General features: G+C 35.6%; 1 protein-coding gene across 2 annotated transcripts in view; it reads right to left on the bottom strand.

Annotated features, from left to right (window-relative positions):
* The window catches only part of smchd1 (structural maintenance of chromosomes flexible hinge domain containing 1), a 60,430-nt gene that overhangs the window by 23,122 nt on the left and 23,490 nt on the right, over window positions 1-13,818 (bottom strand). For both annotated transcript variants that reach the window (XM_079590976.1, XM_079590975.1), the window contains 14 exons: window positions 13,611-13,688; window positions 12,974-13,093; window positions 12,213-12,357; window positions 8,593-8,686; window positions 8,193-8,268; window positions 7,971-8,110; window positions 7,400-7,534; window positions 5,667-5,900; window positions 4,339-4,484; window positions 4,159-4,244; window positions 3,221-3,339; window positions 1,673-1,834; window positions 1,466-1,594; window positions 791-870 (listed from right to left, as the gene is read on the bottom strand). In XM_079590976.1, coding sequence (XP_079447102.1) covers window positions 791-870; window positions 1,466-1,594; window positions 1,673-1,834; window positions 3,221-3,339; window positions 4,159-4,244; window positions 4,339-4,484; window positions 5,667-5,900; window positions 7,400-7,534; window positions 7,971-8,110; window positions 8,193-8,268; window positions 8,593-8,686; window positions 12,213-12,357; window positions 12,974-13,093; window positions 13,611-13,688 — 1,744 coding nt within the window. The remainder of the gene's footprint in view (window positions 1-790; window positions 871-1,465; window positions 1,595-1,672; window positions 1,835-3,220; window positions 3,340-4,158; window positions 4,245-4,338; window positions 4,485-5,666; window positions 5,901-7,399; window positions 7,535-7,970; window positions 8,111-8,192; window positions 8,269-8,592; window positions 8,687-12,212; window positions 12,358-12,973; window positions 13,094-13,610; window positions 13,689-13,818) is intronic.

Genomic DNA, 13,818 nt, shown 5'->3' with positions numbered 1-13,818 from the left:
GAGTGAGAGAAAGAGACAGTGAAAGAGAGAAGGACAACAGTATATATATTTTTTAGCATTTGCTGTATTTTAAATAGCATGTATAAATACATTACAAAATGGAATAGTTTATTGAGCCTTTAGACAAACTGTTAAAAAAAAAAGTTTGCATGTGTTTTTTTTTTTAGTTGAGTTTTGATACATCAGGCTTTTATGGCTCCAATATAGTACAATATAGGATAATGTTTCTCAACCGGTGGGTCGCAACCCAAAAGTCGAAACACTGATATAGGAGAATAGGGAGCTCATTCTCATAGGAAAAATAAATACATTTCATTCTGAGGCCCAAACTGAACAAAACTATGCAATTTGGTGCATATGCTGATATTTATACTGTATGGCCAAAAAATAAGATGAAATCCTTATAGTTTGTAATGAAAATCAGTGAGATCAGTATAGCATTGAGATTAGTATAGCAGACTACTTACATAAAATACACATAAATATTGCCATTCTATATCTCCCAACAATGCCTTGGTAATATATTTAAATGCTTAGATTTATGATCAAAACTCTTTTATATTTAAAACATTTAATCCAATGCAATACAATGATTAAGAGATGAACAAATATTACTCAAAAGCCTGATGTATATTTAAAACTCTTATTTATTGTATAAATAATAAAGTAAACATTGCTTGTGTTCAGTAAATGTTGTGTTGAACTGGATTTTCAGGTTATCATCATGTCGACAAGTTAGAAGCTGTAGAAATTTGTAAAGTAGAATTCATAGAGATAAATATGTACTTACTTTGGACCACTTATACTTTCTAATATGAAGCAAGCTTTTCCTTCTGAATCTACAGGCTGACACGTCACTGAGGACTTTATCTAAAAGAGAAAAATAAAAATGATTAAAAAATTGTATCACCTAAATACAGTAATTTCATTACATCCAAGTTGATCAGTAGGGAATGAGCTCTTATGTAAAGATACAAACAAACAGTTTAGATTATCAGGTCCTTTAAACTTTTGTTTCTATTAGTTGTTGTTTTTTTCGTGTGAAGCCATGATGCCGAAATGCAAATAGACAAGACTAAAGGTCCAAAAGTGAGAAAGTGATGGTAATTTCACATTCATTCAATTAGGTTATCACAGGTTTCAGTGATCAGACATAGTGAATTGTATGTCAGTTCACAGGTTTTATGATTTTTTTTTTTTTTGCATGGAGTCTGTACTTTGGGGCCTGTATTTTCAACATATCCTTTCTAAAGTTTTTGTATTTTGATTGTTAATTAGAGAAAATACTCTACTTGTCAACAGAGGTGATACAATTTTGTATATTTTGGCATTTTAGTGATATTGCACAGGGGTTTACTCACCTCTGTTGTATACTGTATGTTCAGAAAAAAAGTACTTTCCAAGAACAGTCAAAAATAAATGTTTGTCAACACAAATCCACCAGCCTCCCTTCCTTCAACTGTACCTTTAACTCTGAGTACAGAGTATTCATCTCAATCACAACCCGCTGATCTGCTGAAGGATTTCCCCATTTATCACACAGCTGCATGACCAATGGTGTGTCCAAGCCATGGCCATTCATGACCTGGAAAGGCTAAAGAGACAAGTTTTATATTAGATAAATATTCTGACCCACGAATTTATTTGATTGTGTTTCAAACGTGTGACACACCATCTCTGGCTTCTCCAGTAAAATTATCTTTGCTGGATGTCCCGCAGTAACTTCCATTCGAACAGATTCCTGCATGTCCTGATATTTAAAGAACAACTCTTTTGGGCCAAGAGATCCTGTCATGAACCGGACACCGCATACGGACAATTTTCCAATACTGGCCTGAAAAAAAGGCATACAAATAAATAAGATGAAAACACAAAATGCTAAAATAAAAAATAAAGACGTACATTTTTGAAAAAAATTAAATAATCAGTTCGTTTGAAATACTTTATACATAGAAAGACACTGCACTCATATTACTTATGAAAGGGAGAAAGTGCAGCAGACAACATGGAGGAATAATGGAGCCTTCACGTGCTATGGAAAAGATGATATTTTCCACTTGTGAACTGGTATTTACCAGTGTGTTTGTGTTCAAGTGCTTTTGTTGTCGTAATGTAGGGAAAAGATGGACTCACAGATCCAGACCTGTTATTTGGCTAAAACTATTTTTGATTGCTTAGCTTAAGTCATCTGCTACAGCAAGAAGAAGATGATTTATCAAAACTCAAACAGTAAATAATATGCTGTATATTTTCTAGATCATGAATAGTTGAGATTTTTTTTATGGACAATGGAGTTAATAGAGCTAATATTTCTGTTTTAGCTGCACCTTATGTGAAGCATAGCTAGTCTAATTTTACCATTCACGACTCTTGCGTTGCTCTCCGCCATTTTTAAAGGGTCAAAAGTTATCTCATCTCAGCAACTCGTGCATCAAAATATTCTACGAGCGGCCCAGTGGAAAATACCACATGAGGGGGTGTTCATGTGGATTTTCCACGTCGGCTTTTGGTACTTACCATAATTACCATAGCACGTGAAGGCTCCATAAGTCTCTTCTTCTAAATAAAAGAGCCAATCGCCAATTGGTCACTGCAGCTGTCGTTAGAAGTTTCCGGTTGCTAGGGGTGTAACAATATTCAAACCGAACCAAAAAAAACGCGATACACCACCTACGGTTCGAACCGCGATACTCTCATTTCGAACCGAAAGCGCCCCGCCCCCAACTGCCCTGCCCAGCTCTCACTTCACCTTATGTCACAAAACTATTTTTTCTGACATTTGATTAAATAGTAATTAGTAGCCTACACTTGTAACAACTAATGAAAGCTGTATTTTTACTAAATATACACTAACTTTTGATTTCCAAGTGCATGTCACGTTATATTTGGTGATCGATCACGCTTAGTTGGCAGTTCGGATTTTCTCCAACGTTTGATACGTTTTGTTTAGAAAACCTTGAATCCATGTAAGACACATTGTCATTAGACATAATCCATGTCATTAGAATCAATGAATCCATGTCATTAGACACAACGTGCACACGGTGATGCCGGTGACGAGCTCAGACCTGTGGTAGGCGTCACGTGACCGCGGTATTGCGGTAATGCGGTAACCGTCCCAGCCCTAACAACAATTTCACATTTGAAGTAGTCTGATTTGTTTTAATGTCATTTTTAGTAATACAAATGTCCATTTGTTTGTGCCTGTGGTTGTGTTTACCTGCCATTCTACGGCCAGAGCTTCTTTATCCAGGTCATCCGCAGACACACTCAAACTCTTCACACTTTCAGCATTTAGACAGTCGGTTTTATTCCCGTGCTGATCAATCACTTCCACATCTGAGAGGGAAATATAAGTTTAATCTTCTTTAACAATCACAAAACTGCTGAGTGATCTACACATGAAGTGTCTGTTAAGCGATACACAGTTTCAATAGAAATTACATTAAAGTACCCTTTATTTGATCATAAATGCATGTCAGAACATTCGGCAGTAAACAAGACAATAGAATTATGAAATGACATAAAGATGTACTTAACTACTTAAGTGGGTCAGAAAGCACTCAAAAGTTCAAAATATTGTATTAAATATAAATGTCAACTATAATACATTTCCATTTAAGTGCAATTAACATGCAATCAAGTGTCTGAAAACATTATTGACCAATCAGAATCATGGACTGGAACTAACAGTTTTATAATTAAGAATATAAGTGTGAACTGAATGTAAAGTATATTATTTCCGTGATTAAGTATGCTAAAGTTTACTTCTTTTTACAAGGCTTTCCAAACGCATTAATTTCTTTAATCTGTGGATCATAGAAGAAGCAGTTTTGACCAATGTGCTCTTCTTCATTCAATTACAATTAACCAAATCTGATGCTTTAGCAAAACCCAGATGCAACATAAAAGTATCAGGACAGTTTCATAACAGTAGACTATACAACTTGAGTGCTATATCCCAGGTTGCCTGAAGTCATACAATAGATTTGTGTGACAAACTTGCACTACCGTTCAAAAGATTGAGGTCAGAAAGATGTGTTAATGTTTTTGAAAGTAGTCTTTTATATTACATGTTTCTACCAGGCGATGGAGGTTATTGCGGCGGTCAATACAAATCAAATTATTATTATGACGAAACCTACAGATGGTACTTACATATGTTTCCTGACAGAATTTCGCCCATTTTGACAGATGACTCACTGAGGTTGACCCGCAAACGCTCAGGCTCATCTGGACGAGGCCTTTGGAGAGACACACATACAGTATATAGATATGCTTCTGCAAAAATATTTAGGTATATAATGAAAAACCGACATAAACAGCACATGAGCTTACACAATAAAGAATGACATGTTGACCGTGTGCTGGTCATGGAAAGACACATGGTAGTATTGCTCTCTCTGTGCTTGAGATGGGACACATAAATTTGGCAGTTTTCCCTGAGAAAGTTCTTCTGCGTTTAACATTGAGGTCCAATTCACCTGCAAGACAAGCACAAAGACACACACAACTGAGTACAATAATATGTTTGTGCAAACAGATCCAGTCTCTAGTAGAGATGCACTGATTGATCGGAATTGGCCGATTTTCACGTGATCGGCTGACATATGCCGATTTTATGCCAGTCAAATGCACTCGAGGGCGCCGCATGATTAACCTTTTGAGCGGTACGGTCTCATATATGGGATTTTTATTTCTGTGCCCCTGAGAATACGCTGCCACATTTAGAATGTTCAGTGACGTCGCATAACTGCCAGATTCAAACTGTGCGTTCGCGCGTTGGCTGGCGCTGAGACAAAGTCGGACGCGTTCAGTGCTGTCATATTTCACAACTCAGCAGTGTTTTCAACCGCATAATGTTTATTTTTAGGTTTCAGACATTTAATTACACATAAGCACGAGTAAAACAATACATTTTGAATTTGTAAAATACACACTGATGTCTGTGGAGGCAGCAATAACAATCTATTCAAATATAATTTGCCGACGTGTGTTATTCATATCAGACAAACATAGTGGAAGTAACTATAAAGTTTACTCTATACTTCTCACAGTTCACCAGCCACTATCTTGCATTTATTTCGGGAGAAACTGATGAATTCACGTGCTGTAAATCCGATTGACAGGATTGCGGCACCCAACTCATGATCAAGATCTATAATCAAGATTATAGATCAAGATTATTTATAAAGGTTTTTAAACGACCAAACACACTCACTTACACATATTTGAGAATCGGAATATCAGATAGTTGATGACATGGTAAGCAAGTTTGTGAATATTTTGAATAAAAAAGTAAAAGCGAAATATCTGTCATACCGTGTTATTGTGGCTGCGGTGTATCCTATCGTGTGACGCATCGCCATGGAAACATTAAAGGGAACGTTCTAAAACATCATTCGCCTTGAAAAAAATCTGGGGGGTCATTTAAAATATTTTAAACTTACACATGAAAGGGTTAAAGAAAAGATAGAAAATAAATATTTGTGTGTGCTGTAAAGTGGTTAGAAAAAACTAAATCGGAATCGGCTAAAATCGGTATCGGCAGGTCAAACTCAAAGCAAAATCGGAATCGGCCTAGAAAATTGTAAACGGTGCATCTCTAGTCTCTAGAAATAGTCTCAAAATACAAAAACAAATCACATATATAATCAAACTCACACCTTAATCTTGCTGGTAAGTTTCGGCAGAAGAGGAACCAGTCTATTGCCCTCATCGTACAGTCTGAAGTGCAGGTTTCCTAGTATGTCTCCTGCTGTCCAATCAATGCGCTCTGAATTCTGCAGCACCATGACATCATCAGAGCCCTCTTCCTGTCTGTAGACCTCCAAACGAGATATTTGTGTGCTGGGCAAGATGCGCAGTTGACGTGCCACACATGCCACTGTTCTATGGTTCTGTGCACATAAATATAATCATGTGGATATCAAGTTAAACGGTTTAAGCAGATTAAACAGTTAATAAACTATAAGAAAAGGAGACGGTAAACAATTAATTGAAAACTTATTTTGAACAATATACAATATAATGTATTGACATTGTCGATTTGTTTTTGAAACCGACACATAAAAGGGCAAGCATCATTATCACATAATGTTTACAATAGAGCTCAATGATTATTTGAAAATTAGAATCGATTTTAGCTTCCAACAAATGAAAATACGACAATCGTGATAAAACAAATAGTGTGCTCTATTCCGTTCCTCCTAAAAAGTCCAAACCTAATGTGCAAATCAGTAAAATCATGTAAGGTGAGTTTAACTCACCTATTTAATAACATGCTTATTATTAAATGCATACAAGAGTACTTGCGCTGTTCCTCAAGTGGCTTTCTGTGCACGCGCAAGCGGAACATGGATAAGTGAATTTTCAACTTTTTTGAATTTTCAAATGTCAAAATGCAGGGCTTGGCGAGCATTCGCGTAAACCCAGTCGGTTATGTCTTCAGTTGAACATATATTGGATATGTGTATTCTTAAAGTGGCAGCGGCCTAATAAACCGCCTGCTGTCTTAATCCTTAAATGTTAATTCAACAAAAAGAAAATAAGAAAATCACTCACTGCTCTAGACTGAATGACTAATAGCTTTAATAAGAATCAAAGCAAGTTTAATTCTTACAGTGCAGGCTAAGCCGTGTTTTATTTTATTGATTTAGTAAGCTGAATATTTATAGACTTGCATGAAAAACTTAAAGCACTGTTTGTTTCATAAAAAAATTTTCTATTGTATTTGTCCTGTTGTTTGTACTTTGCTTTTTCTTTTTTTTTATACTGACTGACGGTTTACTTATTTTCAATAATTTGATAACTTTTTTCCTTTCATTAGTTAGTCTAGTATTCTGCTGGTGCTGTGAAATCCAAATTATAAAAAATTGCCATAGCAACCTTATTTCCTTAAAAATACCTTAAAAATATATACTTGATATATTGTTAATAAAAATATAAGGTTTTGGTCATATGTCCCACTCATAACCGTGTAAAATAATCGTGAATACAATATTGACCAACATTTTTTGGATTTTTGCCGTAATCGAGCAGCTCAAAACCCATATCAGTGTGGCTGAATAAATAATCCATTACTAAAAACAGACACTGCAATTAATGCAAAGTAAAAAAAAAAAAAAGTATTATATTTTTATTTTTGTTTTAATGGAAAAGGCCTGAAATCAGACAATACAGACAAAACACTGACAGCAAATGATGATAAAATCACAAATATACTGTGCATCCCTATTAAATGTATTTCTTTTTTAACTTGCACCTCGATTAAATGTACATGAAGCAACATGCTTCTAAATATTAAAAGCAGAAAATTCCAGAGCTCAAAGCAAATAAAGTATCAAGGTGGTTATAAAATAAACAGATTAATATGTATGGGGGAAGTACAGCAACTTACAGGAATGTTGAACTTCGCAGTAAGGATTTGTTCAGTGATTACGGACTTCAGCAATAGTGGTTTGGTCAGCATGAGTCCAGAACCAGTGTTACTGCAGTCCACCACATCCGCTAGCAGATCAGGGGCTCCCAGCAACTACAAACACACATCGCACCAATCAGAAGATGAACTTTAATCCTGTGCCAAATGAACTCTGATTCAATGTAATTTATTCAATTTAATTCAATTTTATAAAGTTTAATTATACAATCATCAAAGCGGCTCGATTTATCGTTAAAAGATCACAATCGCGATTCAAACACTCATGCGATCTTGTTCCAGTATGGTCAGAAATTAAAGGGGGATTGAGTCAATACAAATGCCCACCTAGTGATAATACATACAGCTCAAATAACAGATCACCAGAGTCATCCTGTTTGTTTTCCTCAGTTTTTTTTAAAGAATTTTAATTATGACATTTTATGGAAAGGGTATGTTTAGGGTTGGTGGGTAGATTTTTTAGCTATAATTACCATAAGTCTGTATTAATTTGATAGTAGTATAATTTAATTTGTTTGTTCATGAGTTCTACCTGGCAGCGGACCACGAGTTTAGGATGAGTGGTGATATTTTGGTACTCATCGTGAACTTCCACTCTTAAGTTTGCTGGAGTCCTATTCTCGACAGAGACCACATCTTGATCCGGAAACACTACCAGAGTGTGCGGCGGGCCTGGAAGATAAATGTCATCTGGATTTTACATTCTGATTTACAGGTCTTCTTTCTCTTGCTGTTTCTGTGTTTTTGGTCATACCGGGTTGCAGAAGAATTTGAAGAGACTGGTTGTTCTCCTTCATGCCTGGAATGTGCACCTTCACTGTGTAGTACATCTGTTAACAACACACATACACAAACACACATATCACATGCAAATCCAAGCTGCCAGAACGACGTCATGCGTCGACCACCTATGCACCTAAACTTGAATTTCTCTGTCCAGGTAACACAAAGAAAGTGTAAACATTGTTAATTTACATATACTACCAACATTGCAAATGTTGCAATGCAGGCTGAAAATCAGCAAACTCACTTTAACTAAAACACTTCAAACAGATAATATTGGTTGAGTCAATGTTTCGATGGCGAATTGGTTGTGAATCTCTAACAGAGTAAACTTTGCCCAGAATGATAAAATGAAATAAAACACTGCTAACCTGGCTTTGACGATTGAACTTTCCCATGACCCTCACATTTTTGATGACAGAAGTGGTCCCGACTGCGATCCCTTCATAACTCAACTTTAGTGAACTAAAGAGAAAGAGACATTTTATCATCAGAAAAACACAGGGAATAGAAAAGGATAGAAAATAGAAGAATGATCTGTAGCCACCTACAAACACACATTTAAGCCGGGTGCACACTGTGCGATTTTGGCCGTGATTTGGCCGTCAAATTTAGCAAATCTTAAAATAATCCTCTGATCCTAAAATCTAAAGTCTTTGAACGTTAGTTTGACATGTTCACAGACATGATGAACGCAGCGATCCAATTTTATCTCAGACGAAATTCTGGCAGTGTCAGAATATTTGACTCACAGTCCTGCAGTGTGGCTTCTCCTAATGCCGAGTTCACACTGCACGATTTTCAAAGTAGTCAGGTCACAGTTGAGTTATTTTCACATTGCGTGAATATCTGGGGTAACATTCAGTTGGTGGTGTGTGCTCCCTGCACGATGGATCGGCGACAGGAGGTTTCACACTGCATGACTTTACAATCGGAAAAATTGCCGACAACTTCTGTCTGGTCAACAAACTACGTTTCACAACCAAACACACGCGAGAAGTGATAAGGAAATAACGCAAGATCACACGTGCGTGAGACAGGAGTTCTTGTGCGAGACTGAATTGTCAAAATGATTGCGATCCAAATAGTCTGTGCGATGATTTGCAGCGAAAAGGAGAAAAAGAAGAACAGATTATGCAGGAGGAAATGGTTGGGGAGACGAGGGGAGCAAGGATTGTGTGTTCTGTAAAGATAGTTGGGGGTAAATAAATAATTTTGCAATGTGCTGCTGTTGGTCAAGCAAATATTTGTGCTTTGTTTCTGTTTGATATAATTGTAACTGTATATATTTTAAAATAAAAAATATTCTGGTCTAGAACTCCTCCCCGAACATCCCGCTGTCCTGTTTCTTGATCTCTCATTGGCTGTAAGTTATTGCCGATGTAGTTTTCAGTCAGAACACTTTCACACAGCAGGATTTTGAATCGCAGACAGGTCCAGTTACTTAGCAAAAAATATCAAATAATACCAAATATCTCACAGGCGTCAGCGATTCTCTCAGATCGCGTCTTTAATCATTCACACTGCGTGATTGTCACTCGCGTGAACGAGCACCGATTTGCCTATGATTTCGGCATTTGTCAGCGATCTCACCAAACCCGTTGGCGAGTGAAAATCGGGCTTAAAGTCGTCGGTCTAAAAAAAGTGTACTCTGCTGAGAGTACTGGGCCTTTTATTTTGGCTTAATTTTCAGCAAATAATTTTTTTTACCTTTTAATACTTTTTAATAACATTGGTTAATAGCAGTAAAAAGCAATGAAGAGTAATTGGAAAGACCAAGTAAAGGGTAAATCAATGGTCAGACAATGTTAGGACTGTGACGAGCAGTGCGGGGCAAAGAGCTGTGAAAGCGGAGCGAGGTCGGTGGAGCGACTGCTAATGAGCGTCACACCAGTCTCGAGTCTCATGGAGGAGCTCTGGAAGGATAAAAGGAGGAGTGACAACAGTAGCCACGTTACCATTACCCTTCAAATTGCGCGAATTGAAAATACGCTCAATGGAAACACGTCAATTTCACAAAAACTCCCATTTATCGCAAAAAAGTTTTTACGCTCAGGCAATTTTTTCAGGCAATCCGAAAAATAAATATTTCGCAAACCTTCAATGGAAACAGTTTTTGCACATTTACAGTCACCTGACAGAAGACGCGGTGTGTTTGGACAGAATGTGAGACAGAGTTCTTTATTAAATTCATAAAAGTCAAAAGAATTAGAGAAATACTGGATTCTAAACCTCAAAGAAATGACACAATCAAGACCTCGGAGCAGAAATGAGTGAGAAACACCTCCTGTATGTGCCGCTCACAGTATAAGGGTCTTTCCTTGACATTAATGCTTGGATAACACGCTATACGTCTCTTTCCATTAATAATAATAATAATCATGTCTAGTGCGTGGCTGTGATATATATAAACCTACCAACGTCCGCCGCCATGATTTTTGGAATGACTGAATTATCGCGAGAACGGAAAAAATTAAGTTTTAGTCGCATAACATCGGTTAATGGAAACGCCATCATTTCGCAATAGGTTTTTATCGATATTTAGAAGAAAAAAAATATCGCAAAAGTTTTGCACAAGTCTGTAATGGAAACGCACCTAGTGAAGGACGAGAGAGGACCAAGCCTGCACTTTATGTTGCTGTTTTGTTTTAGTTTTTGCGGCAGTCGTCCGACAGAGGCTGCCTCTTTACTTTCGCTTTGTTGTTTATTTTATAGGGGTGTATCAGCTTACTATTAGATCCGCATCACGATACTGGATTCACTATTAGATCCGCATCACGATTTTTGGAACAAAATTTTTTTTTTAAATTACTGAAATTCAAATAACAGATTTGTTTCCAAAACATTAAAAATTTCCAATAACTTTGTTGTACATTCAACTTAATAAAGAATTTACAATATTCAAAATTTAATTGAACCTTGTATGCATGTAATTAACAATTGACTAGGTGTGTCACTGAACAATAAAACTGAATTGTATTATGAAATTAGAATTAGGATAGCTGAAACCAAAAAGAGAACAGGTAAAGCAGTAAAACAATGGTGACACCAGAATAAAAGTATTCATGATTCTGAACCTGAAACACAGAATTCTTCTATCCATAGACTATAAATAATGTAAGCCCTTTTTAACTGGTAAAATCCGACATTTGGCATTATCAGGATCCACAAATATTGCCCCATTGCATTATTATACATTATATTCGACATTAAATATAGTACTGTTACTGAAACTATGTAAACTTAATTTTTTTCTTATGCTTTCAATGCAGGCACTTGTTGAATCTCTTTTACACAGAAAAGCCATCCGCACTTTTAATGCATTAATGCACTTACTTATATGATAAGAATAAATCTAAAAAGCTTTGAATCATCATATTACCAAAACTAAAAACACGATGTGGCGAGTTAAATTTTGCTTTCACTCCGCTCCAGCACGTATGCGCTTCAGATGATCAATGACAGTTCTAATCGCAAGAAAGCGTGTCAAAATAACTATTCCCAAACTGTAAATGGTTAGTTCATCCAAAAATTACAATTCTCTCTTCATTTACTCCCTCTCATGTTGTTTTTGCACGTCACACATGCATTTGTGTTTACTACAGTATGCGTGTTGTAAATCTGTTCATAATATAAAGCCATGGCTTCTCTTCAGGAGACATGGATTTAGATTAGACCACTCGAATTATTATGATGTCTTTATGACTTTTTTTTTTTTTTTAGATCTTTTAAGATTTAGGAGAATTTACTAAAAATGGAGGGACAGAAATCTCTCAGATTTCATAAAAAATACCTTCACTTGTGTTTGGAAGATAAGCGAAAATTTGATAGGTTTGAAATGACATGAGGGTGAGTACATGATGACAGAATTTACATTATTGGGTGAAGTATACTTTATAAATACAATAAACTGATAACATTGTCAATAACATTGTTAAAAGGACATTTCTAAAGCATGTACTCTAGCATGTGTGTATCTACTTTGACCTACCTACATTCCAGCTGGGGTTCAATGTTACAGGGTGGCTGAGTGGGATATTCAAACTCATCCTTAAAGTCTAGAGGAATACTGAAGGGAACTCCCACTAAGACAGGAGAAGAAACGATGCCTAGCTTAAAAGATACTGCTTCTCCTTCTGTTGGAGAAACCCAGAGACAAGAGACAAAGATTTAACATGGAATCTGATATGAATTATTATTATTTTTTACTTCATTCCAGTGTTATTTTAATTAGGCTATAATTTGGATACTATTGTATTTTTCAAAATATTTAAAAAAAAATATATATGTCCATGTAGTTTTTATAATATTTTCCTTCAGTTTTAGTTTTAGTTATTTTAGTACATCAAGTTCAAATGAAAATGAGAAATGCTTCCTTGCTTAACTAACTGAGATAAATAAGTTTACGTTTTTTTTTACATTTTATTCGTTTCAGTTCATGTTTATTTTATTACTAGAAACAAAAATGTTTTTATGATTTTACGTTGCAGGTAACTACAATGACCATGCTTCACTCATATAACAGAATATTTGATCATTTAGCTATTTAAATGATGATCAAAAATGAAAATTCATTAATAAAAAATAAAAAACTGTAAAGCAGCTATTTTCCATAAAACGACAGTTCATATCGATCATAATAAAAAAAATCTGAAAATTTTAATTTATATAAATTTCTCCTAACAACAAAAAATAATCCCTCTAATAACCCGGGGCCGATAAACGTGTAAACAGGACCAATGTGTGTTTTACCTTTAATCGAGAAATTGAGAGTGTAATTGGGTAGTCTTTTTCCAGCCCATTCATCGGATTGGTTGTCACTCAGAATAGTCTGCAGATGCAGTGTGTACATCCCAAGCTTACTGAGATTCTCTGGAAGAGAAAACACTTCCTTAATGCATTAACTAATATTAAAGGATTAGTTCACTTTTAAAATGAAAAATCTGTCATCATATACTCACCCTTAAGTTGTTTCAAACCTGTATGAATTTCTTTCCTCTGCTGAACACAAAGGAAGATATTTAGAAGAATGTCGGTAACCAGACAGTTTTTGGTTCCCAATGACTGCCATAGTATATTTTTTTCCTACTATGGCAGTCATTGGGAACCAAAAACTGTTTGGTTACTGACATTCTTCTAAATATCTTCCTTTGTGTTCAGCAGAGGAAAGAAATTCATACAGGTTTGAAACCACTTAAGGGTGAGTATATGATGACAGAATTTTCACTTTAAAAGTGAACTAATCCTTTAACTGACAATGAGGAATACATTTGTTGCAATATTTATTCATCTTTCTTAGTAAAAATACAATACATGCACATGGTCATAAATTTAGAGGAGTGGAAAAAGTCACGTGACTGAGCATATGTGATGATTCATTGATTTTTACCCATGGTCTTGAACCAGTATTCCCATTTGGATGAATGCACACCAGTGTAAGTGTTAGTCTCGACATCTCCTTTAGGAGCTAAAGGAAGAATAGGATACAAGCCCATTAAAAAACTATTTCAGTAGCATATTCTACATGAACATTACAAAAGAATAACAACAATTTACATTTCATTGGATTTACATAGTTATATATAATATGATGATGC

Source organism: Phoxinus phoxinus (genome assembly GCF_949152265.1).
Source record: "Phoxinus phoxinus genome assembly, chromosome: 2".
NCBI lineage: Eukaryota > Metazoa > Chordata > Actinopteri > Cypriniformes > Leuciscidae > Phoxinus > Phoxinus phoxinus.
This window is presented reverse-complemented; position numbering and strand designations above follow the sequence as displayed.